Raw genomic sequence first — 27,189 nt, forward strand, 5'->3', positions numbered from 1 at the left:
GCCCTTCGCCATCGGTGTTTGGAGTCGTCTCGGCAGTTCTCACGCCTTCAACTGCGGACCGTTCCTCCTTATTAGTTTGAGGCTTGGTGGCCTCTTCCTGTTGAGGTGTGACCGCCTCTGGTTTTTGAGGTTTTTTGTTCGCCTCTTGGTTGAAGCCTTCTTGACCGCTTCCGCCATTTTTTTGGTTTTGATTGCTGGTATTCATTTTGTTCCCACGAGTAGCGCAGGAAGGCATTTTTGAAATGGGGCCTCGCCAGGGCGCCCCAAGTCCGCATACTAGCGACTAGATGCCCCTCTAGCCAAGCATCCCTCGGCGTATGCTGTTCCACCTTAGATTGGGGATTTATACTTACCCAAGGAAGTTTACTCTTCCCGCCCGACTATATTAGCCAGGACCCCAACAGAGACATGACCGTGCTGGGGAATCCTGTTTCCAGTGGCCACCACGGGGAGGAAATAGTCGCACTTCCGACAGTCTTGCAGTTACGGCACAAAGTCCACGAAGGCCTTTGCGTTATTCCCCCTACAAAGACTGCCAGCAATGGCCACCTATTAAAGGTTACTCAAAAAGTAATGGTTACTGAATAAAACAAGATTCAGCTGCTACCACTTGCTACCTTGCGACCCCGAAAACATATAAATTTACATGCATCTTGATTATGTTCTTGAATATACGCTATTTCACGTGAGGGGGTGGCCAATAGGGGTGGAAGGGGGTGGATTTTCAAAATTTTAAGATCAAATTCGTAATCAGCGACCCTGAAAACATAAATTAACATGCATCTTGATTATGTTCTAGAATATACGCTATTTCACGTGAGGGGGTGGCCAATAGGGGTGGAAGGGGGTGGATTTTCAAAATTTTAAGATCAAATTCGTAATCAGCGACCCCGACAACCCCCGAGTAAGAAATTTTGAATCAATTACTTAATTTTTTGAGTTTTGGCCAGCTTTTCGGGAATCGGCCGCACTGTGCATTGGTCCATTTTAGGCAAGCGTATGATAATTTCTGCCAGAAGAGGCAGGTATCAATTTGAACTTAGGTGCCAAAAAAAAGGGTACTGCTCGCACAGCCTTTCAAACAACTCCCTGTGTTCGAAACTCCGATTTTCGTGTCACAATGCATACGAATGCAGTCAATAGATCGTTTTCATTGTCTGCTCTTATTACCCTAAGGTATGTACAGTGATCCCTACCATTCAGTGCTCCGCAAATTGTCATAAATTACCCCATACGTGTGTTTTACATTAGCATAATCAAAATAAGTAGTGGTTTGTTTTGAAATCAACACTCATATAAAAATATTTAAATTCACGATAATTTTATCGCTAAATAAACATTGTAAATGAGCGACTCGCGAGCCAACAAGCTCATAAACAGTTATTTATGTATGCATGTAATTGAGCAATCTCTTTCAGAGAGAAAACTGTCAGAAAAAGTTTTTAATTTCAGAAAGTCACCCGTAAATACACACATCTATATATATAAGTAAATGCACACGCGCACTTGCATACCATATACCTATGTATGTAAACACATTTTACTCAGCCATGCAGTAAAGGATATACTTGTACACTTTTTTATGCTTGATTGCCCAGATAAGCTGCAAATGTGCAAACGACGTATTTGCAGCAAGCAGTCAGAGAGTGAATGATGCCTCGAGCAGTAATGGAATGCTGTCTATGTATGCGCTGGCGTACGTGCGAACTTGAACTTTGTTTGTTGCCAAGGCATCCACCAAAGCGCCGTCGATCCAACGACAGTCATTTAATCACTCAAACTCCTAATCAATTTGCTAGCCATTGTGTTATTGTTCTTGATATCGCTGGTGATGAGCTGCTATTGTTGAGCGCTTTGTTCTACAAGACCACGTATAAACATACATATGTATGTACATAAATATGTAGGAGCACATACGGCTAAGCGTTCTATTTTGCGCGTACATTGCACTTATGTAAATATGTATGCATGTATGCACGGGTTCCAATGCCTCCATTTCTTAGGTAAACTGACTTGCATATTTAAAATATTTTCTTTCTTGGTATTATTTACAGATTTGTGCCTACATATGTATGCATCTTCTAATAAGCGTATGTTGGTATGTATGTTTATATATTTTTATCTCTGCTCACTTATCAGTTAGTTATAACTCTTGCTTATCGCTGGCAGGTCTATCTGTGTATGTATTTAGAGAAAAGCACAGAGTTTTATAATCAAGATCCGTGAATTTAAATCATCTCTGCGGAAATCTTCTTTATCTTATTTTATATAAAATTGTGCAAATGCACCACAACACCAGTCGGAGCCTGACTATACTATCAAACTGATTCCATCAGCGAAGAATCATCATACCAAAACTATCTTCGCAAACGCCACAGCGATTTATTTCGTTGATTGTAACGAGCACGAGCACGCAAAGTACCAAGCCGCCAAACCCAACGATAAGTCACAATGTTCGCACGCCCATTACAAGGCGCTAGCACAGCAACGATCGAGCGACAACCAGCATCGTCGTTCAACGCTCCTCACCAGTATACGATCTCCGATTATGGCTACGGCAAGGATTGTGTTAAGGTCTTGCATGTTAAGAGGAATGGGCCAGTGCACTCGATAAGAGAATTCGAAGTGGGCACACATTTGAAATTGTACAGCCAAAAGGATTACTTTAAAGGTAAATGAGAGGTGTGAAAGCCAACATACCCCACCACACTTGGTGGAGTTTTTTTACAGCAAATTTGGGCACAGCGGCTTTTTTCATCTTCACGCAGTTAAGAGATTTTCTGTACAGCTGCAGGGCTAGAAATAAATTTCTATAAGTTCAAAACAAATATCGTGCATGCAATCGATCAGTTCAAACATTTGACAAATTTTCCTTTCTTTCTACTTCCCCTAGGTGATAACTCGGACATTGTCGCCACCGATTCGCAGAAGAACACTGTCTATTTGTTAGCGAAAAAACATGGTATTGAGGATCCGGAAAGGTTTGCTCTGCTACTTGCTAATCACTTCCTCAACAAGTATTCACACGTTGCTGAGGCACATGTACATGTCGAGGAGTATCCTTGGGAGCGCATCACACAGGAGGACGACGGCGACAATTACGCCTCAATCAGCGAACGTCAGCGTCACAATCATGCATTCATCTTTACGCCCATTGCTCAGCGCTATTGCGATGTTTTGCTGAGACGAGTAGGTGGGTTCTTGCAATCACAATTTTTAATCCTTTCTTTCTTTGCCTTATTTCTTCAAGTATTTTATGTGTCCTAATTTTTTTTCATACTAATATTTGCATATTTTTGATTTCATTTCCACTCTAATTGCAGATCCCAAAGTGACTGTAATTTCCGGAATCAAGGGTCTCCGTGTGCTGAAGACCACGCAGTCTTCGTTTGTTAACTTTGTCAACGATGAATTTCGCTCCTTACCAGATCAATACGATCGTCTTTTCAGCACGGTCGTCGATTGCTGTTGGGAATATTCCGATATTAATGATGTGAAATTTTGCCAAACCTGGAATAAGGTGAAAAATATTATTATTCGAAATTTTGCTGGCGATACAAATGTGGGCGTATCTTCGGTATCTGTGCAAAATACGTTGTACCTCTCCGAGAAGGAGGTACTCGATGTTATACCGCAAATTTCGGTGATTTCAATGACTTTGCCAAACAAACATTACTTTAACTTCGATACGAAGCCATTCCAAAGCATTGTGCCAGGTGATAATAATGAGGTCTTCATTCCCGTCGATAAGCCACATGGCACCATCTATGCGCAATTGTCTAGAAAAGATCTGAAAAGTCATTTATGAAAGTGGAAGATGGAATGAAAATTTGTTTAACTACACACCAGCAATTTCATAATATTTATAGTTTTCTCGCACATTATTTTAAAATTATTTTTGTTTAATTTTAGCAATATATATCTGTGTATGTATGCAATAAAATAGGCAAAAAAATTATATCTTCAGATTTTTGTAAAATAAATGTCACCGTAGATTCTGTTTCAGATGTGATTTCTCAAAAAGCCTTGAAGGGAGTATATGAACACTAAATTAGTTTCCGGCAAAAGTATGAAGGGAGTTATCCGTGATGTTGGGGTCGACTGAATTGATCTCCGACATATCCTATCCGGTCCTCCAGACCACCCTGACTGTTGTTAAAGGGGAATTGCACAACTTATTTCTCAGGAGCGCTCCATTTCTTCCTGTACTATATCAAATAGCCTTTACAAACCCGGTACAATAGACGCAGGGCTCTAAAAGTGCTTGGGACTCCAGGCCATTCAATTTCCAAAATCGAGCTGTGTTAACTGGTCATTGGATAATCGGCACGCTCGCAGGAAATCTAGGTTTGCCATTTATTCGCCATTGCAGAAGTTGTGGGGACCTTTCAGAAGGAGACTGTTGCGCACTTTCTCTGCAAATGTGTGGGATTGGCATCAAAATGGAGCTTTAGTGCTACTTGGGGAGTGCCATTTCACTTACCTACTCATATGAGATGTTACTATTTAATTTCTTTCGAACTTACTGGTAAGCTCTTTGGTTATCGGGCGCCCAGCCGCATAAAAAGGGTGTAAGAAATGGCACTTCACTGTTATATGCCTTGACTTATTTCCAGGGCTATAGTATTCACATTCACTTTCTGTACCAGTTGATTTAAAATTCTTTAAAATAAGATTTAAAATTTTTAAAGAAAAATTACACTGTATGACAAAAAAAGAGAAAACAAAAAAGAACGCGGCAAAACATTTATGAAAGAGAAATAGCTTTAGGGTATTGTACCACTTGCCGTTTTGTGTCTAAACGCCTTGAATTTTTTCACACGCCTTGAAGTTTTCCCAATTTGCCTCAAGTTGGTCCAAGTTATTAGAAAAAAATCTCTCACAAAACTATATTTACCATTAATTTTCCCTTCAAGAATCTATAATAAAATTCAAGAAGGCTTATTTTTGTCGTAAGTAATTCAGAAACGAATAAGTAAGTTGCTAGCATGCTAAACCTAACTCAGTGATAGATGAAAACTGCCTACACCCCCAAGTAAGCGTTGCCCGTTTTAGTCCGCGAATGGTATCTTATTTCCCACCTTCCCTGCATATCTGCCGAGCGTTCCCCTATCCACTTAGCAACTTTGCCCTATGCCTCCCTAGAAGTTAAGCGGAAAGTTTGAGGGAAAAGAAAGTAATTTTTTTCTTGGTAGCTGCCTGTAGTGATCAAACAATTTAAATTTTATGTGTTGTCAAGGTGATATTTCACACTAAATAATTCTTTTGCTGTTTGTTCCATTCAGTTGTAATTTACAGGGTGTTAACAATGGAAGTCAACAAAGAGAAAATTCGGAACAGGTCGCTGAAGTTGAGAATGCTGTTTATGGTGTCGATACTGTAATAGCTAATTACGAGCAATTTGGGTTTCGTCGATTCCGTTCAGACATTTTTGATGTTAAAAAAATTTTAATAATGTCAAAAATGTCGATAAAATGACAGAAATAATCGAGCATTAGCTAAAGATCGACCATAAAACAGTTGTAAACCATTTGCACAAAAAATTTACGCAAAAATAGATAGCTAATATATATATTTGTGGAACAGTTAAACCCAATATTCTTCCTCCACTGGGTCATTATTTTGAAAACCCGAAAGTATCAAGGCCAATATATTAGTAATATCCTTTAACTCCGCGTGGAGCATAGGGCCAAAACAAAGTGGTTCAAGTCGTTACGGTTGTTAACAAGATTGTTGATGTATTGCTGTTTTTGAAATTATTCCAGTTAGTATTGGAGTTTTTATTTTTTATTGGAGTTCCTCAGGTCAGTATCTATCATCCGTCGCCAGGAGGTTTTTGGTCTAGCACAGCTTCTTGCGTCTTGTGAATTCCATGAAAGTACAGCCCTGTAGACCTCGCCGGCATCTCTGCGCAGCCGGCATTTCTGTGGCCAGCAGATCCTTAAGATTTTGCCTAGGCAGCAGTTGACAAAATTTTCCAGTTTCCGGATCAGCATAGATGTTAGCTCGCAGGACTCGTAACCATGTAGCAGACTGAATTTAGATGAGAACTGAAGATTCGAAGCTTGGTCTTGTCTTCTCAGAGAAAACACTGTTCGGCAGCAGTTTTGTTAGGGAAGCTTTCCTCTACTTAATGGTTGCAAAACAAAACAAAACGAGTATTGCCTTAAACAATCACTGGGTAAGAAAATATTTCAAAAATATATATCTCAATGGAGCTGCTCTCCTTCATCATCATCATCAGTTCCTATTTGTCCCTAACGGGACAAATCTTGTTCTGCAGCCAGTAGCTTAATTCGTTCCACGTCAGCTTTTCCAGACTTTTCGGCTTCCTTCTGAACCGTTCTTCTCCATGACATTTTTGGGTGACCAGCCTTGCGAGCACATTCTGGGCTCCAGTCCAGGAATACATGTAAGTATGTCATCGGATTGCTCCTACACAGGTTGACCCTTGCACTGTGGTGCTTTCTGGTAAAAATTTGCCGAAGAAAATTTAATTCGTAAAATTGGCCGTGCTCTTCTTCTGCTTGTTTCTTTATTCCTTTACAAATATCAAGGGAATGCAAGTCATTGTGTCATTGTCTAGAGCTTGGTAACTAAAACCCAAATTTATATCTAGGCAAGAACTGTCACTCCAACTGCATTCCCTGTACATGTGTGGGGAATATTTAAGCTGATACAGCAACAATAACAGCAGGAGGGGCAGAGCCTTACTGCGTTGGATTACGCACTTATCGCGATAAAGCTCAAACAACTCATCGTTCCATGAGACACAATATTCAATGCCACAAGTGCCCCAATAGTACTTGACTAATTCAGTTCTGGTACTCAACCAATATTTTTCAACATCTTCTTCTTCTTCTTAATTGGCGCGATAACCGCTTACGCGATTTTGGCCGAGATTAACAAAGCGCGCCAGTCGTTTCTTTCTCGTGCTAACCGGCGCCAATTGGGCACACCAAGTGAAGCCAAGTCCTTCTCCACCTGATCTTTCCAACGCAGAGGAGGCCGCCCTCTTCCTCTGCTACCACCAGCTGGTACCGCATCGAATACTTTCAAAGCCGGAGCGTTTGTATCCATTCGGACGACATGACCTAGCCAATGAAGCCGCTGGATCTTTATTCGCTGCGTTATGTCTATGTCGTCGTAAAGCTCATACAGCTCATCGTTCCATCGTCTACGATATTCGCCGTTGCCAACGTGCAAAGGTCCAAAAATCTTACGCAGAATCTTTCTCTCGAACACTCCAAGCGTCGCTTCATCGGATGTTGCCATCGTCCAAGCTTCTGCGCCATACGTTAGGACGGGCATGATGAGAGTCTTGTAGAGTGTTAGTTTTGTTCGTCGAGAGAGGACTTTACTGCTCAATTGCCTACTTAGTCCAAAGTAGCACTTGTTGTCAAGAGAGATTCTACGTTGGATTTCAAGGCTGGCATTGTTATCGGTGTTAATGCTGGTTCCTAAATACACGAAGTCTTTTACAACCTCAAAATTATAACTGTCAACAGTGACGTGGGTGCCGATACGCGAGTGCGCCGATTGTTTGTTTGAAGACAGGAGGTACTTCGTTTTGTCCTCGTTCACCACCAAACCCATTCGCTTTGCCTCTTTATCCAGTTTGGAGAAGGCAGAACTAACAGCGCGGTTGTTAAGGCCGATGATGTCAATATCATCGGCTACGCCAGCAATTGTACGCTCTTATAAAAAACTGTGCCTGAGCGATTAAGTTCTGCGGCTCGTACGTTGCTTTCCAACATCAGGTTAAAGAAGTCACACGACAGCGAGTCACCCTGTCTGAAACCTCGTTTGGCATCAGACGGCTCGGAGAGGTCCTTCCCAATTCTGACGGCGCTGCTGGTGTTGAGAAACGTCATCTTACATAGCCCTATTAGTTTTGAGGGGATACCAAATTCAGACATAGCGGCATACAGGTAACTCCTTTTCGTACTGTCGAATGCAGCTGTGAAGTCGACGAAAAGATGGTGTGTGTCGATTCTCCTTTCATGGGTCTTTTCCAAGATTTGGCGTATTGTGAATATTTGGTCGATGGTAGACTTTCCAGGTCTGAAGCCAATCATTTGGTTGACGGTGGGCTTCAGCCTTTCACACAATACGCTCGCTAGAACCTTATAGGCGATATTTAGAAGACTAATCCCGCGGTAATTGGCACAAATTGCAGGATCGCCCTTCTTATGGATTGGGTAGAGCACACTTAAACCGACCATATTTGGCATAGGAGCTGATGCATGCACCTTACCAGCTCCTCGCCGCCATGTTTGAATAGCTCAGCCGGCAGTCCGTCGGCGCCCGCGGCTTTGTTGTTCTTTAGCCGTGATATTGCTATTCTCACCTCGTCATAGTCGGGTAACGGAACGACAATTCCGTCGTCAACGATTGGAGTATCGGGATCTTCACATTCTCTATGACATGCGCAGCTGTCACCGTTTAACAGGTTCGAGAAGTGTTCCCTCCATAATTTAAGATTGCTCTGTACGTCAGTCACCAGATCGCCGTCTTTGTTCTTACAGGAAAACGCCCCGGTCTTAAAACCTTCTGTAAGCCGCCGAACTTTCTGGTAAAATTTTCGGGCGTTGTTCCTATTGGCCAGCATCTCAAGCTCCTCGCACTCACGTATTTCGGCCTCTCGTTTCTTCTGTCGGATAATGCGTCTCTCTTCCTTTTTCAGCTCTCTGTAGCGATCCCACATGGCTCGCGTTGCGCCCGATCGCAGCGTGGCTCTATAGGCGGCATCCTTTCTTTCCGCGGCAGCATGACATTTCTCGTCGTACCAATTGTTTTTTCGGGCTCGCCGGAATCCGATTTCTTCTTCGGCGGCGGTACGTAGGAAACGAGAAATGTTGCTCCATTGCTCGCGCATGCCGGTTTGTTGGGCAGTGCTCTCCGAGAGCAGGAGTGAGAGTCGAGTGGCGAATCTTCTGGCTGTCTGTTGTGATTGCAGCTTTTCGATGTCGAACATTCTTTGCGTAGGTAGATGTACGTTTTTTTGCGGCACAGAGGCGGGTGCGCAGCTTGGCTGCAACAAGGTAATGATCCGAGTCGATGTTGGGTCCTCGGATCGTACGTGCATCTAATACACTAGAAGCGTGTCTTCCATCTATCACAACATGATCGATCTGGTTTCGCGTTTTTCGATCAGGAGACAGCCAGGTAGCTTGGTGTATCTTTTTATGCTGGAATCTGGTGCTGCAGACTACCATGTTTCGGGCCCCGGCGAAGTCGATCAGCCTCTGTCCGTTACCGGATGTTTCGTTGTGCAGGCTGAATTTTCCGACTGTGGGACCAAAAATTCCCTCCTTGCCCACCCTGGCGTTGAAGTCGCCAAGCACGATTTTTATGTCGTGGCGGGGGCAGCGCTCATAGGAACGTTCCAAGCGCTCATAGAAGGAATCTTTGGTCGCATCGTCCTTCTCTTCCGTCGGGGCGTGGGCGCAAATTAGCGAGATGTTAAAAAATCGTGCTTTGATGCGAATTATTGCGAGACGCTCGTCCACCGGAGTGGTCAGGTTAATGAAATCTAATGCTGGCTGAAAACTCGGTTAGTATTCAAGAGTCGAAAAAAGCCAAAGTTCTGAGAGAGATCAGTATCATTTTAACATCGATATCCATGCATGCTTGGCAGAGATACTCGTACCATGTTCGAACTCAGTCTCAGTGTATCAAATTTGTTGCAATCTAGTAAAAATATTTCCTTCTTTCTTTCTTTCGCACAATACGTTCAAAGATTTACAATATTAAAGAGACTGTTGGTATGCAAGCTGGCCTAAATTGCAGCAATACTCTTCAACTGGATTGCTCTGCGCACATTCAAATTCTAGTCGGCAGGCATGCGTCTTAATGTAATTTGCGAAGGTCATAACAGCAGCGGAATAACATATTGTTGTTTAATTTGCATTAAGTAGACAGTTACAGGAGTAGATCCTCATACCTCTTGCCACAGAAAATGGTACAGATACTCATGGGCTTGCCATTCAAACTCAGCTATTTTAATCATAGAAAATGGCATGTCGGGAATGTTAGAAGGTGTCTACAGTACCAAGCGACTAGGTATTATTTCAAGCTAAAACGATTCCTTAATATATTCCTGAGGTAAAAGGGTGATTAAATGATTATTATAATTGCTCATAGGCCACATAAAGTTTTATCGTAACTCTAATATTCGGTCGACACTATACTACTCATAAGCCTCCGAGTCTATATTCTCCGCAAAAAATTGTCGTACCAATATCATTTGCGGCGCTCCATTTGCAAGCCAATGTCCGTCAAGTTGCTCATCCCAAATTGGAGTAAAAATTCAACTTATGCAATTGTCAGGGATATATGTGTTAAATTATATTATTATTAATTTTAGATCTTAGGTGCCTCCGAACGCGATATACAGAATGCAGAGGTGTGGACAATATCCGACCGTTAGCCGGCTCTTAGCTTGAAGGAATCAACTGAGTTGCTGACGAGTCTGGGGTTATGACAGCGGTTTATTGACGAAATAATTAAGATTACGTTGGTTATATCCAAAAAAAAATCAATGCAGCCACCACTTATATTGCTTCGTTGTCGTCTGAAAAACGACTGATTGGACGAGTGTGTAAGTATGTGTGAAATGAGCGCGCAAAATTTTGCTGCCAAGTACCCGCTGATTACAAGTTTGGTGGCAGTTTTGGAAATTCGGATCGAAAATAACGGACGCAAAATCAAAATGGATGGCTATTCACCGCCGGGCTTCTTTTCTGTAGTGAAATACAGGTATATTTGGGAAACCTGCCTCAAAAAACAAATTCTAGACCTGTGATTGAAAATAGTACACATTTAATTTTTGGTTTTTGAATAACTTTTTTACTAAATTAAAAAAAATATTTTGAGGTATGGAAATCTTTATTTTGACATTTACGCACTCCGTTGCTTGTCTGTTTGTATGCTACAGCTCTCTCGTTCAGAAGTGTCAAATATGATTGGGGTACAACGAAATTTTCAAAAAATATTAATCCTCCGATGATGTGATTAATTTTGCGCCACCTTGTATATTGAAGAATTTATAAAGAAAAAACCCTTTCGAATTTCTAGATCAAGCATCATACGATATTTATTTTTGGTTTTCATGGATTATTGCAAGGTTTTTCACCACTCAATACACAGAATACCTTTTAACTTAAACAACTTTTTAAAGCAATGATTTAGTTTTATATTTGAGAAAGAATACAAAAACATCATTTATGTAAGTATGTAACATAACAGCCTTTGTGGCATAGATGAAATGTGTTTAAATTGATTCGATCATCCTTTACAGTTAGATTAACAAACTTCATCTTTCATAAATACTAAACTTACAATATTATCAAAGTATTTTCATAAATATACATATTTACACTACTATAAATATTCCCTTGAGTTGCCTACGCATTACTGATGATTATATAAGTTAAAAAACATTAAAAAACGCTTACAAAATTTGAATACAACGAAAAAATACACTATCTATTTCTGCACAAACGCTCTCACCACACTGCATCTATTCATTTTTCCACTACTACACAACAACAGCAACAAATCATTATCATGCGATTTTAACAGCTTTCCACTCAATGGCACGGCCAGTTGTATATTGGGGAAATAACCAAAAGTGCTGTGCAACCAACCCTGAATGTAGGCATATTTGTATAAATAGTAGAAATCCTGTTGGTGCTCTCCTAAAACCAGTAAAAACAATTCACCATCACTCATGGTGAATGTGTGCAACTTATCGATACGTATTGGCAACTTAATGATTTGGAAGAGTTTATAGGGATTAATTGGCTCGCGAGTCAAATCATAAACATTGACTTGATGGCAATTATGGCAACTTAGAAGCAATTGATATTGATGGGACTGCAGAGCAACCATCTGCATGACATCAAAAGCGCCATCGATCAGTTGCACGAGCTTGAAGTGCTCCATTGCTGGCATAAAATGATATACGCTAACTGCTTGTTGGTTACCCACCAAAGCTGCGCTGAGTAGTACCGTAAGATTGCCGAATTCGAAAAGACGTATTGACTTGCCTATACCAAAGGGTATTGTTTGCACATCTGTGATTTCGTCAAGCTCATCATCAATCCGCAGCATGCGCACTTCGTTGCGATTACGTGCCTCATCGATGGCGTGCAGCAACAGGAAGGTATGATTATTGTTACCCGCAAATAATTCGATACTTTCAACATATTTTTTCATGCCAAATACTTTTGCAATTTTGCTACCGTTCACAGTAATTTTGCTCTTTAGTTTCTTATAACGATCGGCGCAATAGTTCTGCGCTTTTACGAATATCGTGCCGGAGTGTGCAGTCAGAAAACTCGTGGTGATATTGGTGATAAATAGACGTGGACTGTGTAGGGCAGATTGTACCTGAAGTAAACGATGTTCACACGGCGTTACACGCTGCTGATCGTAGAGAAATGTCTCATCTACACTTTCGTTGGCGTATTGCTTCAGTACCTCAGTATTGAAATCGAAGTCCAGATAGAGCAAATGATCATTACGATTATCAGCCTCTGTGGCATTCTGCGTGCTGAGCAAATTAGACAACTGATTGACTGTATTGGTTAGTTGTTCCCGAACGGAATCGTCACCTTCACTTTGTTTGGCGTGATCTTCAACTTCGTTCTCTGCTTCCGCCATGTTTTTGACTTGTGCGTGAACTTTAAAAGCAGACATTTTGCGTTCCCCAGCGCTCATTGGCATTTTGCCAACAAGCACTAAACCCTTCACAAATGTGCCTTGATCTATGTTGAGTTGTTCGAAATGATAATTGCCTATGGTAAAAATAGTTTCCTTGTATAGTTCCGCTAAATTCTGTCCATTTAACGTTGCAACATGTGACGGTCCATTGAATAGAAGACTACCATCAATCACTTTTGAACCACTGATAACTTGCACATGATCACTTTTTTTGTATACTAAATTATCGACCGGTATGCCATTGATCGACTGCAGTAGAGTCTCGTTGTTTAACACAAGATTTTCAAATGTCAAAAATCCATCGACTTCCTGCGGCTCGCCGTCAAGCTTTATGCGATTATTTAGCAAACAATCAAAGCTCTTACCGTTAATATGCACGATCAGTAGATCGTTATCGATCACCAAACTATGCATCTTTACCGGCGGCAGTAAAGAATTTGAGGTGGTATAAATCTGCGCGGTGGGCATGCCATTAACCAGACCGTACACAACCAGTTGTCCGACGATAGGTGGGATCTTGAAGTACAATGGTCCTCCAATTGGCATGCCACTGGAGAGCCGGTACAAAGACGCATGGAAGCGTTGCACATCAATAGCATTTAAGGTGGTGATTGTTAGTGGACCCGCAACCAGAGCGCGTTGTAAACGAATTGATTTGTGAAACAATTTGCTACCGATTATCGTTTGTGGTGCCGTAGTGTTTTTCAATAGGCAATCACGCGCTATATAGTTGAGATCCACCCCGCTGGGAAATATGCTGCTCGTGCGCATTCTACTAATTAACGGCTGGGTCATATAGACAGTACCCGAAATTACTTGATCGCCGCTGCGTCGCACAGCATGTCTGTATAGATATTTCAGTAGTTCGTATTGTTTCGCCGTCTTGCTGGCCAAGCACTCCTTCCAATAAGCGTTGCCGAGCACGACCAAATTGCGCCAACGTCTCTGCGTGAGTTGCTGCAGCTGTTTGTTAAGCGCGGTAAATGGAAATGGGTTCACAAAATTGCCGCTTAAATCGCCGTGTACCGTCAACTTCGGCACAACGAGGTCACCATGCAAGTCAAGTTCTTTGCTGCGTGTGTCTATAAATGTGTCCGTGGGTATGTCATTAATAACGCTAACATCCAAATTTGTTAAGCGTAGACTGCCAAAGAGGTATTTGCCAGTTATACGCTGAGGTTTAGACTTTAAGAGCACATTGCTGAAGATTTCGCCCATGTTATCGGTATTAATCAAAGGCGTTTGTATTGCATTCTTGATCGTTAGACCTTGCAAGTAGCGCGTAGTACCATTTACTATGGCATTCTCATTAAAGCGCACCAAATTGTTCACATAATCCGTCCACCATACATCATTTATTTTAACCACCTGTAGATGCTTAACAAACTGCGCATTCCCTTTTACCAGCAAATTCTTGTGCAGCACAAGCTGCTCATCCTCCACGGACAAATTGTCAAAGATCTGATCGAGGGAGATGCCATTGATTTTATGTAGCACAATATTGCTAGCTTCTAACTGGTATGGCATCTCTAGATGTTTAAAATAATAATCGCGTTGTGATGGTGTCTTTACACTCTCATCGTTGAAATAAGTACCATTGAGAGAATGTTCTACATAGGTATTTCTGTTAACCACCAATTTATCGAAAGATTTGTTGCCATAAAAACGAAATTCTTCCCGCAGCTGTGACTTCAGCACCAATTCATTTACAGGTAAGTCATTTAGCTTTCGGGTGGTTAGATGATCTACAACAAGTGGCGCTTGGAAGAGTTTTGAACCGGTTATATTGGCTGATTCGCCATGACGCACTGCATCTGTCGATAATTCTAGTAATCTCGTCTCATATGTTTCACATATAATATCACCATTCACCTTAGCCTGCTGGAATATGAGCAATAGTGGCATTTCGAGCGGTGGATGGCCTGTGGTAAGCATGTGCTCTGTGGTAGGATGGCCATTTAAGTAATTGGTGCTGAGTTGAGGCGAAGTGACTTTCGCGTTTCCGAATTTCACCGTTGTATGAATAGCCTGTAAGGAGAATGAACGAATGACTTGGATGAGGAATTGAATGTGATGAATTTGCCAGTAGTGATTCTCAATGGTCGCAAGTAAAGAGTCTTTCAAAAGATGCGCCTAGATGTTGTTTTAAAATAAAATATGTAAAAATTTCGATTCTATCAAGTTTCACTATTTTTGTTCAAAAGACGGTTTTTAAAAATGATATTTAAAAATGGCATCATTTAAATATTCACCGTGAGCACCGCGACAGGTAAAATACGCCAAGCAGTCGATTCGGTAATACCTAATTCCGTCGTAGCCGATTGGTTGGCGCGTGACTACCATTCGAGAGTGCAGAGGTTCTAATCTCCGCTCATGAAACAGCAAAATGATAGAAAAAGTTTTTTCTAGCAGCGGCCACCCCTCAGCAGGCAATGGCAAACGAAACCTCCTCCTCTGCCATGGAAAAGCTCCTAATAAAAACCATTTGCCGTTCGGAGTCGACTTAAAACTGTGGTCCCCCCATTTGTTGAACAACATCAAGACGCACGCCACAAATAGGAGGAGGAGCTCAGCTAAACATCTAACAGAAGTGTATTTAATTTTTAATTGTTGAGAACATCGAAATGTCGATGTTGAAGGTTGTTCAGCAACGCTTTGCGTTGCAGCAGGAATATTCTCAATTTGAATTGTAGACTCATTCGGACGATTATTTCCACCAAAAAATTTTGCGTTGTTCTATCGTGTCTACTTGACAAATATCAAAGATGGAATCTAAGCATCACTTTTGAAAGATCCTTTTTAATTGCGAAAGGAAAGAAACTACACCCGTCAAAAATAAAACAATCCACGCACCCCTTATAATTAAAAATGTTCACATTTAGACATCTAAATTTAATTTTAACTAATTTCCAATAAAAAATATGATTAATTTTTGAATATAATTAATTTGTGACTTGTAATGTGAATCAATCTAGACTTAAATTTAAAAAAATAATAATTTTATATATATAAAAATACGGAAGAAGATGCGCAATACCATAAAAAAATTATTAAAAATGAAGGCGATTTTTGAGCCACCTCAATTTTCAGTTTGTCAAACTAAAATTGAAGGAGCTATAAAACTGCATACTCAACAGTTTTCTCAAATTTTGATGAAAAGTAGAACATTTTGATAAAAATTTGGTTAGTTTTTCTGAATTTTATACAAAGTAGAGAATTTTGATTCTTATGGTTTTAGTTAAAGAATTAACTATATTTTTGGTAAAAATTCGTTAAAATTAGTTTAAAAAAATGAAATGTCAAAATGTATAGTCACAAGTTTTCTAAAATTTTGATCAAAAATTGGAAATTTCGATAAGTTTTTTGAATTTTGTGCAAACTAAGGAATTCTGATTCATATAACTTTAGTTAAAGAATAGACTATATTTTTAGTGAAAATTAGTTAGAATTAATTTTTAAAAATAAAATGTCAAAATGTATACTCACAAGTTAAAATTAATCCAAAAAAATAAAATGTCAAAATTTATAATCACAAAAAGTGCGTGGTTTTTTTTATAGATCTTCTCTTGGCTTAAAATTTAGAACACTCTTTTTACCTGTTCTGTATTCTGCAACAAGTATATTTCCCTCAGCATAGACTCTGAGAAGAGCAAACCATTCACAAAAACAGTTGCGTTGGTATTATCACGTATTAAATTATCTACCGTCAAAGAACCGTTGATGGTAACTTTACCGGTGTAGAACTGCTGGAATTTCGAATCTACGTCCATCCAATCTACATTACGCTCCACCTTTGGTTTGTAGCCCACTACCAAGTCATCCGCAACGCTCATATATTTAATTTCGACAGGAGCTTGCAAAAAAAGATTGAGAGACTAGATTAAATCGAAAATAATACGCACAAGTAGAAATTTTCAAATTTGTTTAAAGAGCAGTCTCTGTAGGTGTCAAAAAATGTGTGTTAGAAAATAATAACTTATGTCTAGTTGTCTTTCTAGTTGTCCAAATGCCGGCTCAAATAGTATTATGTATAAATTAGGAAAACCGGTTGTTGATTCTTGTTTACCTAAAAAATTATAAAAAGTCATAAAAACATATTAAAATGGTGTATCACGAGAATTTTTTTCACTAAATCGAAAAACGTTTTAGAAGTCAAAATAAGGATAGCAACTGTTTTTCGTAGACCTTCACGTTTAACTTTTTAACTATGCCAGCAATCTCATGGCAAGCATTCTTCCCAAAGATATGCCATTCTCTTTCAATGATAATAGATTACCAAGTTTAGCCATCCGAAGCAAAACTGTGAGAGTAACTTCGGCTTCCACGTCAAGGAGAACTCTGCAGCAGAATTCTGCCCGCTCATTTCATTCGAATTCACATACTTGTCCAATTAGTCGTTGTCAAATAAAAATACTCTCCTTCTTGGTAGTTTTTGACAAGTACCTAAGTGACAGGCAGTTAGTTGTGTGATGTCTCTCTGCTTGAGCGTATTGGCGGTGTTCCTATGCCAAATTAACATAGAATTTTATGTTAACATTAAAAACAATAGAATATCGCTTGAGAAATTTACAACAACAAATATTTTTGTCGATTTCTTAGCTACTACATAATAATGCTGTTTTATTGAGAAATATCTAACTTTGTGCGACATTTTTTAACTTTTTGATAAGATTTTCTATAATATTTAATTTTTTTACACAACCATATTATCAGGTTTGGAATCAGGTCATCTCAGCCGTGGGCATTTTTTGACAACCAGCTGAACGTGTTAGGATCTGTTTAATGGTCGTTATTCAAACGGCAGCAGAATAGCATAAGAATGATTTTTTTTTGCATATCACCACCATAGTCTCTGTTTATTCGTAAAAGCACCCGCCTGACGTAAGCAATTCAGCTGATTCCTTAAAAATCGCTTAAAGATGATGGTTATCGGTCTAATGTTGGCCACACTTCATATACTAAGAGATGCAGCACCGTCAAAAAAGTTAAAAAGAAATTTGTATTTGATCAGATTCATCATTTTTTTATCCAAGAATCTAATTTTTGTGGAAATAAGTAGAAAAAATTCTTTGCGACTTTCACGAAGTCTTAACTATTTTATTTTTTATGAAAACGGTAAAGATAAATGAGAAAACGTTTCGACTTTTGACGATGCTTATCCTTCTTCTTTTAAATTTGCTAATAGTTTTAAGTAAAATTATTTTATATTTTTGAACGATTTTTTTTTTTTATTTAAAGACTGGCTATCAAATTTTAAGTAATTAAATTAGGCCTACTGGATATACGATGTCACAAAATAAACGTCACCTCCTAGCTGATACAGAAATGGGTTATAAAATTTATAAGTATTGAAAAAACCTATTTTTATATAATAGCAAAATATCAACTGAAAATTAATTTTTTGTGTGACGATAATGTTTTGTAAAAAAATTAATAGCCTGCAAGTGCTGCCACGCTAGCCATATTGGACAAGCCTTATAGCTGAAAGTTAAAAAATAAATTTCTCGAGAAAGGACACTTAAGGACACTTCCAACTTTAATAATATAAAAAAAATAAATTTCAACATTTTAAATATTCTTTTAGGATATTGTGTGAAGAAATTGTTTAAAAATTGAATATATTTCAATATTTAAAAAAATATATTAGCGCATTACCTACAATTCTTACTAAACAATTTGTTTTTCTAGGATCAATACATTTCGCGATAAAACTCATAAAAACAGATTACCCAAGAGTCAGATTAGCAATAACTTGCAAAAAAATTATTAAATGGAATTCAGAAGTTCACGAATAGATTGATCGTCCCAACTACATTTCTATTAGGTACGATTTGTAAGACTGTACCCATTTCCTAGCCTGGAGCTCCAAATGAATTTCACAGATTTACCCACTTTATTGTCTCCTCACCAGGGTGGATGGATCGATGATGATCATTTGTAAAGTCCGTGGAAAGTCACGAGGAAGTCGAGTGATTTTCCTTTTCCATCACTTCAAAGCACCGGCTCGCAATTCGGTGACAATTTATTGGAAATAGGGTTCCAAATGATTTCACATTGCTCCCCAACTTGAAGAAGAATATTTCATTCAAAAGAGATGATTACAGAAATGAACGACTTGGACAAATCCTCTTATTCGGAACGGATGAGCAAGCAAAACCAGCTTTAAACGAAATGCATAAGCCTGAAAAACGATGTCGAAAACATAAAAAAAAATTAAGTATTTTTTTGTATGGACTTTTCGAACGACCCTCGTATGTCTTGAAGCCAGAGAAGGGCTGTTGTAAATCATCTCCATGAAAGCTTTTTGCTCTACGGATCTGCTATCAATGACTCTGTCTGAGTATGAAAGAGTTATCGAGTTTTATTTTGAATTTTTTAATGTGCAAAACTTTAAATGTTTTTTCCGAAATTTGTATTTTTTGAAGTCTAGGTACGCCATACTGGGCCAATTTTTTTGCAATGCAAGGTACTTCTTCACATAGTTTACTAGGTATCCCTGGCAGCTTTAAAGTTCTTCTTTTTAACTATTTAGGGAAAATCGGTTTTTTGGCTTCCAAGTGCTATAAAAATTGAAAAAAAAAATCCCCACCCCGGGATGCTTCGAGGAACATCTCCTGTCACAATTGCATTTTGATTTTTCTGTTTCAAAGGATTCTGTTATGAGTTATGATCTGCAACGCAAAATAATTTTTTTCGAGGCGCCTCCGAAGATCCACTGTCAGTCGTTCAATTTTCAATTCTTTGCAAAGAAAATTAAGTTAAATATTTTAAAATGTTTGAATTACTATATAAAAATTGACTGAATAAAGTAACACCACTACACAAAAATCTTAAAATGTGTCTTTTTTACCGAAATAACCTTAACCCCTCCCCCTTTATATGGTACGCGTATCTGCTGAGCTGGAAGCTAGTTCTACAAAATCGGAACCCGACTTATATTTTTCTCTCTAAATCTGCCACAATACAGCAGCAGGTAGGAAACACGAATTTTTGATTTCAAAGGAATAGCTAAAAAAATTTCAATCCCATGTCCGAGGATATATTCACAAATGTTTTTGCTGGATCCTTTTCTGCATCGACTTTTTATTCAAACCTAAGAGTGTCGGTGAGTCGTTCTATTAGTGCTCTTCCCAGAATTTTGACGGCCATTTACTTTGCAATACAGCGACAGGTTGTCAAGTTATATGATATCAAATAACAACCCCGCAAAATATGTCCGAAATCATTTTTAACTTTTTTGTTTTAATTTTTCATCACCTGAAAGTTAAACATACCTTCAATTAGATCTTCTCTGCCACTAAACGCTACGTTCTCCTCTAAATTCAAACCATTCACCAATTCCGCCTGCATTCCCTTTACAGTTATAGAGTTTATAAGCAAGTTTGAGCTCACAATTTGTGGTACTTTCAAGTTGAAAAGTTTTCCAACATTTATTTCATTGAGTAATGGTGTCCAAAGTGCATGTACCTTGGTTTCGCCTTGCAGTATCAGACGACCTTTTAACTTACGATCACGACCACGTAAATATATTGAATTTATAAATTCCGATACGGAAGCATTGTTAATAAGCTCCACTTTCAGATCACGGATCTTAATTAACGTTTTGTTAGATTCTTTGGTGTCGTGCCGTGGTTGACGAAAAGTATGGCAGATTAGTAGGTGCGATGTGCTTAACACTTTGGTACGCACAGCAGGGCGTATCGATAGCATGGGCAGGTGGGTAGATGACGTGTTGATCAAATGAAAACCTATATTGGCAGGAAGAAATAATGCATATAATTGAGCTTCTGAGGCCTTTCGCAACCTACCAGGTAGTAGTGAACCATTGTACAAAAGATTGTCGACGTGCAGACGTCGAACCTTTGCCAATTTTGGCATTTCCAATACAGAACCACTCTTTTCAAGTATTGCTCTTGGAAAACGATTTATATGGTGAGTCTCACCCAACGTCAATACACGTTTCAGCAAGTGTACCGGGCTCTGTAGTGCCTCCCCCAAAATCCTTACAATTCCGATATTACCCGTATGCAAACGTACAGCATTCGATGCATTCAGTACCTGCAGTTTAGGACGCAAGATGGCAGCAGCTTTGCGAAATACATCCATAGCAGATTTACGTTGCAGCAGCAAACTTCGCAGCCGTTGCACAGTTTCTTCGAATAGATGGCGATGTTGTTGTGATAGACTTAAATCTGTTAGCATGCAAAAAGGGAAATAAAATGCAACTCGGGTCATTCAAAAATAGTCTCCAATATGCGGTGTCGAAAATAGATTCAAACATTTCGAAGTGGAGATGTTTGCCTGCAAGCAATCATCGACCAATAACATACATACATACATATGTAGTAATCAACCAACTGACCTTCCACGCCGCTATCATTCAGCGCCGATGGCATTCCCAATCGTTGCTCATCCGCCACTTCAACTTCGACGATACGTATCAACGTGTGAAAAGGTCGCCGATAATTGAGTAACACAAATGATTCATCCTGTTGGCTCACATGCGGTATTATCTCACTGACGTCAGTTTCGTTTGCTGTGAAGCTGGCATAGCAGTCCATACGCGAAGTCGGATAAATTTTCACCGCTCTTTGATGCACGCCAACCAAAAAATGCGCACCCGCTGCGAAATAATCGAATGCCAGCTCTTTGTTGCTGAATTGTCGATATGCGGAGAATTGCGGCTCATCATGCTTCATGCGAAATAGGTTGCACTTCTCCTGCCGCACGGCACAACCAAGCAGATAATTGCGTCCGCGAAACGTGAAAGCGTTTACTGTGTGCGAGGAGATGGTGAAAGTTTGACGAGTGCGAAGATGCAAATCAGCATGATCTATTTCCTGGACAACGATAATAGTCTGCAGGGATAAAGAAAACACTTTTTAAGGAAAGTAAATTTGTTGGCGGCCGCCGTAGCCGAATGGGTTGGTGCGTGACTACCATTCGGAATTCACAGAGAGAACGTGGGTTCGAATCTCTGTGAAACACCAAATTAAGAAAAACATTTTTCTCGGCAGGCAATGGCACACCTCCGAGTGTATTTCTGCCATGAAAAAGCTCCTCATAAAAATATCTGCCGTTCGGAGTCGGCTTGAAACTGTAGATCCCTCCATTTGTGGAACAACATCAAGACGCACACCACAGATAGGAGGAGGAGCTCGGCCAAAGACCCAAAAAGGGTGTACGCGCCAATTATATATATATATATATAAATTTGTGGGCACTCCACTTTTATTGTTCCACGATTCTATTCACGAATTTTATCTAAAGAAATTAAAGAAAAAATATTTATTAATGACTCTTACCTTGTCCTGATGCCGTATGAGACGTCCACTAAGCAAATATTTTTGTGTATTGCCAATAACATTCAACGAGTGTAGAGCCGGTATTGTGAGATCTTCAACCATGGAAAAAAATGTGTTCGACCACTCAAACGTACTGAAAGAAGATTTATATAGAGAAATGAATATCCAAACATAACATTATTAAAAATTTATGTGGTCTAAAAAACTAACGGTCTCTTTCTGTATGGTGAAGCGAAAAACCGTCCGTTTGTGGGTGATTCAAGACATGATGCAGATATTTTTTGTTTTTTTTTTTCAGCCAATTGATACCACAGGCTTCTGCAAACTTTGCCATGCAGCGATGCTCAGTTGAATAGTGCGTAAAAGTGATCCAAACGTTTTACGAATCTCATTTCACGCATTTCGTAATTTTTTCGTTCAATATGATGAGACACATTTTCATCTAAACGGATACACTAACAAGCGAAACAGGCGCATTTGGGGTACTAAAAATCCACATGTGATTCATGAAAAGCTATGCGCTCACAACTAGTGATTGTTTTCAGAATTTTTCTGACTAGGGTAGTCATCGGGCCGTACCTCTTCGAAAATGATGACAGTAACGCTGTTACGGCGAACGGTGAGCGTTATCGTAACATGATAATAAATTTTGGTATAACCTGAAACAGTTAACAGGGACAGGAACAACATATGGTTTCAACAGGATGGCACCACTTGCCACAGAGCGCATAAAACAATGGCCTTATTGCGAGCGAAGTTCCGAAGCAATGAGATCAAATGGCGGACGAAACTTACGATTTGAGACTATTGCACTTCTTTCTCTCGGGTTATATGAAAAATATGGTACGACCCGAACTATGCCAAAAAGTCATGGAAACTTTTGATATAATCAAAACAGAAAAACGTAAGTGATTTGAAGTTCGTAGTGAAGTTGAATTTCGTAGTGATACCTATCGTGCCTTAAGGTCAGCCGAAGGGCAGTTGGTCCTGGAACATCAATACATCGAAATAAAATTTTAATGGCATTTAACCTCACTAGGAACGATAATAACCCTTTATCCTTCCTTCGAAGGCTGCGTAAAACCTCAAGGTTTTCTATTTAGGAGGCAACACCAAGGCTTACACAACAAATGGCGGGAGAATCTCGTCCAAATATATGTGCCAAGAATTTTTGTAATTTGCTATTATTATTACATCGGTATGGGTTGTCGATCCCGACAATCTAAAGCTCTAAATATAATAACGTGGAATGGTAATCGGAATATATCATATTCGATTTAAAGGTGGACAGGGATTATACTCGGATTGCGTATTAATATAAAAAAACGCAGAGAGCGCGAAAAGTATTTAGTTCCAAGTTTCCTAGTTTCATGTGCCTCAAACGCTTCAAACCAAGAATGATAGATAACCAGATTTGGCCAATCTCATGGTGAGAAGAATTTAGAAGGTGTGGCAAATAGCAGACCGTTATCCTGCTCTCAGCGAATTTGACAGAATCAGTTTACAGGCTGACGAAACAGAGGATGTTTTCCAAAAAACTGAAATTGCCCTAGTGACTGATTGAACGAGTGTCTAAATATGTGTGGAATTATCATAGAGATTTCGGCTGCCGAGTCCCCTGTGACGTGTCAGCCGAAGTTCCCCTCACAATTTGGTGTTCACCTTAGTTATTGGCCAAACTTTGTAAATCTATCATCCTTACCAATCTGCTATGGTGAAAACAAAATTGTACGAGTAACTTCGGCTGTTGGAAGTATAATTCTGCCCGCACATTTCACACCAAGGCGAACGGAAATTATTCTATTATTCTACATTTCACACGTATTCACACACTCGTCCAATCAGTCATTGTTCAGACGGCAACGAAGTGAAATTTTTTCGATTATTACCATAAAAATCTCAGTTGACGTTCCTTTGGCGTCAGAGAATAAACTGATTCTTGAAGGCCACACCTTCTAAATTCTTTCCAACATGGTTTCAAATAACTTCGAAAATATCACTACCTATAGCGACGGAGAAGACCATATGCTAATGAAAATATTTCGTTTCTTTCTCTCATTCACTGGTGAGACACTTTCTTTCATACTAAATCCACGGCTACTTTATTTACTATAGAGATAAGGGAGTTCAAACTTTAGCTTAACGCTTACATATACAGCACAGCAACTCCGACTTTGACTAGGTTACTAAGAGTAACTCTCGATAGTTTGGTTACACTGTAAATCGAAAACTTTTATGCCAAAAAAAAACTTTTTTTTAATCTTTGTAAATAACTTTTAATTTTAATGATTTTTTGTTTCCATAATCCAAATCCATAATCCATCTCGAAAAAAATTATGTGGGAAAATTTTCTCATTTTTGCAAAAACTAAAACATTATTTATCTCTCTAGATATCTTGAAAACATTTAATTTGTTTTTTGATTGTGTATATAATTTTTTGTTTCATTAATCCGGAGCCGTTATTTTGGCCATGTCTCTAAAAGAAATGCGTTTTCGGACTCAGTGACAAATTTATATAGAAGTTTGATGGTCTGGTTCTTCGGTAAAAAAAATCATTAATTATTTGTAAATATGTGTAATTTTTAAAGCGTTGGCGGCACGGGTAAATATTAAATAAAAAAATCAAGCAGGTGTCAATTTTTTTTGGTCTTATGACAAAAATATCATTTTTGCAAATGGCAGCGTACGTATTTTTGATGTTGTTGTAGCAGCATACACATTCCCCACAAATGCACGTGGAATGCTGCAGGAGTGATTGTCCTTGGCCGGATATAAGTCCCGGTCGTTCTGGTAATGTTGAACCGACTGTGGGAACATCGTACATCAATCATATTTGGCCTTGTAAACTAGACAGCTGCAGTATAAAAAAAACTCCTTAAGCAATGGAGTGAAGGTTCAAATAATAATTTCCGTCCCACAAAATATTTTTTTTTATTTATATTAATAAATTTAATATGCCATAGCATAAACAGTTAAAAGCGCTTTTACCTTCTTAATAATTATTGAAGGTTTTCATTTTACATACACTCTTATGTACAAAATCCAAAATATTCTACTCACCGTAATTTCGAATGCAACTTTGTGTAATTCACCATCGTTAAAAGCATAACTCGTTCCTCTGCTACATTGAACAGGAGCAGCTTACGAAATCTACCGTTCAACGTTAGTTGTTGTATTGGTTGGAAATGTGTTATTGTATTGACGTTCACTCGGCCCGATTTCGACGCTTCAGCATTTTGCTCTAATAAAGCAGTAGGTAATTGATAGATCTCCAAATACTCTTCCAAAGCCATGACCACCAACAAGTTACTCCGCCAAAGCAACACCTCAACTTGTATTGGTTCCTGTTGCCTGATACTGTCTGTCAAAATGCCAATTAAAGGCAAACCCCTCTCCTTCCTGCTTAAAATCAATTTATGCAACTCCCTACCGTGCAATGCAAAAATTTGCTGTGTTTTAAATTCCTGCATTATAAGAAACTTTTTGTTAGTTTTTATATTTATGTCCATAAATGGTAAACGAATTTGTAGTTCAGATGAAAGGGATTGGTTAGCAAAATTCGATAGGCTTGATGGTGGTGAGGCGGATGGAAAGGGCACCACGTTGGCAGCATTGCGTCGTGCTTCGCCTAGACACTTATGACAGAGAAATATTTGCATTTAAAGCTACATAACAGATATTCAAATTTCTTTTCTTACCGCTTGTAATGAGATAATCAGCAGGATGAAAAAGCAAAAATACATTTTCAGTAAAAAGGCGGTATGGGTTTTATAACTTTTTTAAATTTTTTTCTCCTGTATTTTCTGGCGAGTGCGTAGGACGTGTGAAGTTTCTCAAGACCTAACGGAGAACACAACAAACGCAGCATATAAAGAAAAAATAAAAGCCACAAGTAAAAGAGATGTGGATGTAGAGAGAGAACACAGATAAAATTAAATTGAAAGTGAATTCCAAATAAATTACCGGTAAAAGTGAGACACACTATGTACTGTCAATCAAAGAATAAAGTAATAAAATTTCATGACTACGCACAGCAGTTCGATTCCTAGCGGCTGCAAGCTACAATTAGTAGATAACAAATTAAGTGACGCAATTAATATAACACTTTTTTTGGCATTTTTCGTTAGTTTATATATTAAAAATGAGGAATGATAATTTGTAAGAAATTTTTAGTAATGAAATAAGTTTTTAGCTTTAAACATATTTTGTTCAAAACAACTATTTTTAAATTTACTGCAGCTCTAACTTGAATAAAACTCTTCTGATCTACTGAAATATCCCATAGCTTTCGTGTTTGTCCATACAATTAACCTAAAATCAAATTTTTCTGCAGAAATCCGTCTTTTTGTTGTAGAGTAAGCCCATATCAAAAAAGTAAACAAAGTGAGAGCAATGCTTCGATTTTTTTAAACTTTAGAAAATAAATCCTTACATAAGCCAATTTAATACACAAAAGGATTTTGAAAAATTTTGAAATTGTTTGGAATCAGGGATATGTTTTTTTTTTAATTATCGGAGCAATATCCTAATTCTTGTCGTAAAAGCATAATATTAGTTTGGGGAAAATGAAATTCATTCTCTTCTCGGTAGATGAGAACAAGAGAACAAAGAGAAAACTTTATACATTTTACAGTTTTTCTTATGGTGCCGATACTTTAACAACTAATTACGTGCAATTTTGGTTTCGCCGATTCCGTTCAATCATTTTCGATGTTAAGGAAAAATGTTGATAAGATCACAGAAATAATCGAGGTTGACCGACATGTTAGTAGTCGTAGCATCGCCCAGGAGCTAAAGATCGACCATAAAGCAGTTTTAAACTCTTTCCGCAAAAATTTATCGCACAAGTAATGGATTTCTTTTCCCCTAAACTTAGTGTATTTCAAAATCATACAGGATGACACTTGAACTACAGAGGCAAAATAATTTGATGCCCCATTTAATCGGCTTCTTAATCATTTATTGTCTCAAGACCTTTAATTCAACCGAATCTAATCTCATATCGAGCTTGATTTTTCTCCGTCTCATGTGGTTTTTATTAAGCTTTTGAAATCTTGTATATAAACTTATTTAATTTGTATTAGTAGTTTGTGAAAATTTGGTGTTCATAGACTTTATATATTTAAATAAATAAATAAAATAAAACCCCGATAA

General features: G+C 38.7%; 2 protein-coding genes across 3 annotated transcripts; one reads left to right on the plus strand and one right to left on the minus strand.

The window, feature by feature from the left end:
- Positions 1-2,275: 2,275 nt before the first annotated feature.
- LOC128863003 (uricase) lies at positions 2,276-4,005 on the plus strand. Its single transcript, XM_054101882.1, has 3 exons — positions 2,276-2,671; positions 2,894-3,193; positions 3,324-4,005. Exons 1-3 carry the CDS (start codon positions 2,452-2,454, stop codon positions 3,806-3,808), a joined length of 1,005 nt encoding a protein of 334 aa, XP_053957857.1. The 5' UTR covers positions 2,276-2,451; the 3' UTR covers positions 3,809-4,005.
- Positions 4,006-11,078: 7,073 nt separating this feature from the next.
- On the minus strand, positions 11,079-25,875 carry LOC128863316 (uncharacterized). 2 transcript variants are annotated; one of them, XM_054102428.1, is made up of 8 exons: positions 25,734-25,875; positions 25,096-25,670; positions 22,035-22,167; positions 21,092-21,587; positions 20,538-20,921; positions 20,004-20,477; positions 16,326-16,582; positions 11,079-14,757 (listed from the first exon to the last, which is right to left on the minus strand). In XM_054102428.1, the coding sequence occupies exons 1-8, from the start codon at positions 25,776-25,778 to the stop codon at positions 11,491-11,493; spliced, it is 5,631 nt and encodes a 1,876-aa protein (XP_053958403.1). In that variant the 5' UTR covers positions 25,779-25,875; the 3' UTR covers positions 11,079-11,490. The 2 variants fall into 2 exon arrangements, with proteins under 2 accessions (XP_053958403.1, XP_053958404.1); XM_054102429.1 differs by having other exon boundaries at positions 25,096-25,663; positions 25,734-25,839.
- Between the last annotated feature and the right edge of the window lie 1,314 nt (positions 25,876-27,189).

The sequence above is a fragment of the Anastrepha ludens genome, chromosome 5 (genome assembly GCF_028408465.1).
Source record: "Anastrepha ludens isolate Willacy chromosome 5, idAnaLude1.1, whole genome shotgun sequence".
NCBI classification, from domain to species: domain Eukaryota; kingdom Metazoa; phylum Arthropoda; class Insecta; order Diptera; family Tephritidae; genus Anastrepha; species Anastrepha ludens.

Excerpts from the sequence above, each read along its gene's own strand:
- LOC128863003 (XM_054101882.1), top strand. The coding sequence starts at position 2,452 with ATGTTCGCACGCCCATTACAAGGCGCTAGCACAGCAACGATCGAGCGA. Across the intron at positions 2,672-2,893 it reads CCAAAAGGATTACTTTAAAG|GTGATAACTCGGACATTGTC; the intron begins GTAAATGAGAGG and ends TACTTCCCCTAG. Across the intron at positions 3,194-3,323 it reads TGTTTTGCTGAGACGAGTAG|ATCCCAAAGTGACTGTAATT; the intron begins GTGGGTTCTTGC and ends CTCTAATTGCAG.
- LOC128863316 (XM_054102428.1), bottom strand. The coding sequence starts at position 25,778 with ATGTATTTTTGCTTTTTCATCCTGCTGATTATCTCATTACAAGCG. Across the intron at positions 21,588-22,034 it reads TCATACGGCATCAGGACAAG|ACTATTATCGTTGTCCAGGA; the intron begins GTAAGAGTCATT and ends TTATCCCTGCAG. Across the intron at positions 16,583-20,003 it reads CAGAGAAGATCTAATTGAAG|CTCCTGTCGAAATTAAATAT; the intron begins GTATGTTTAACT and ends TTTTTTTGCAAG.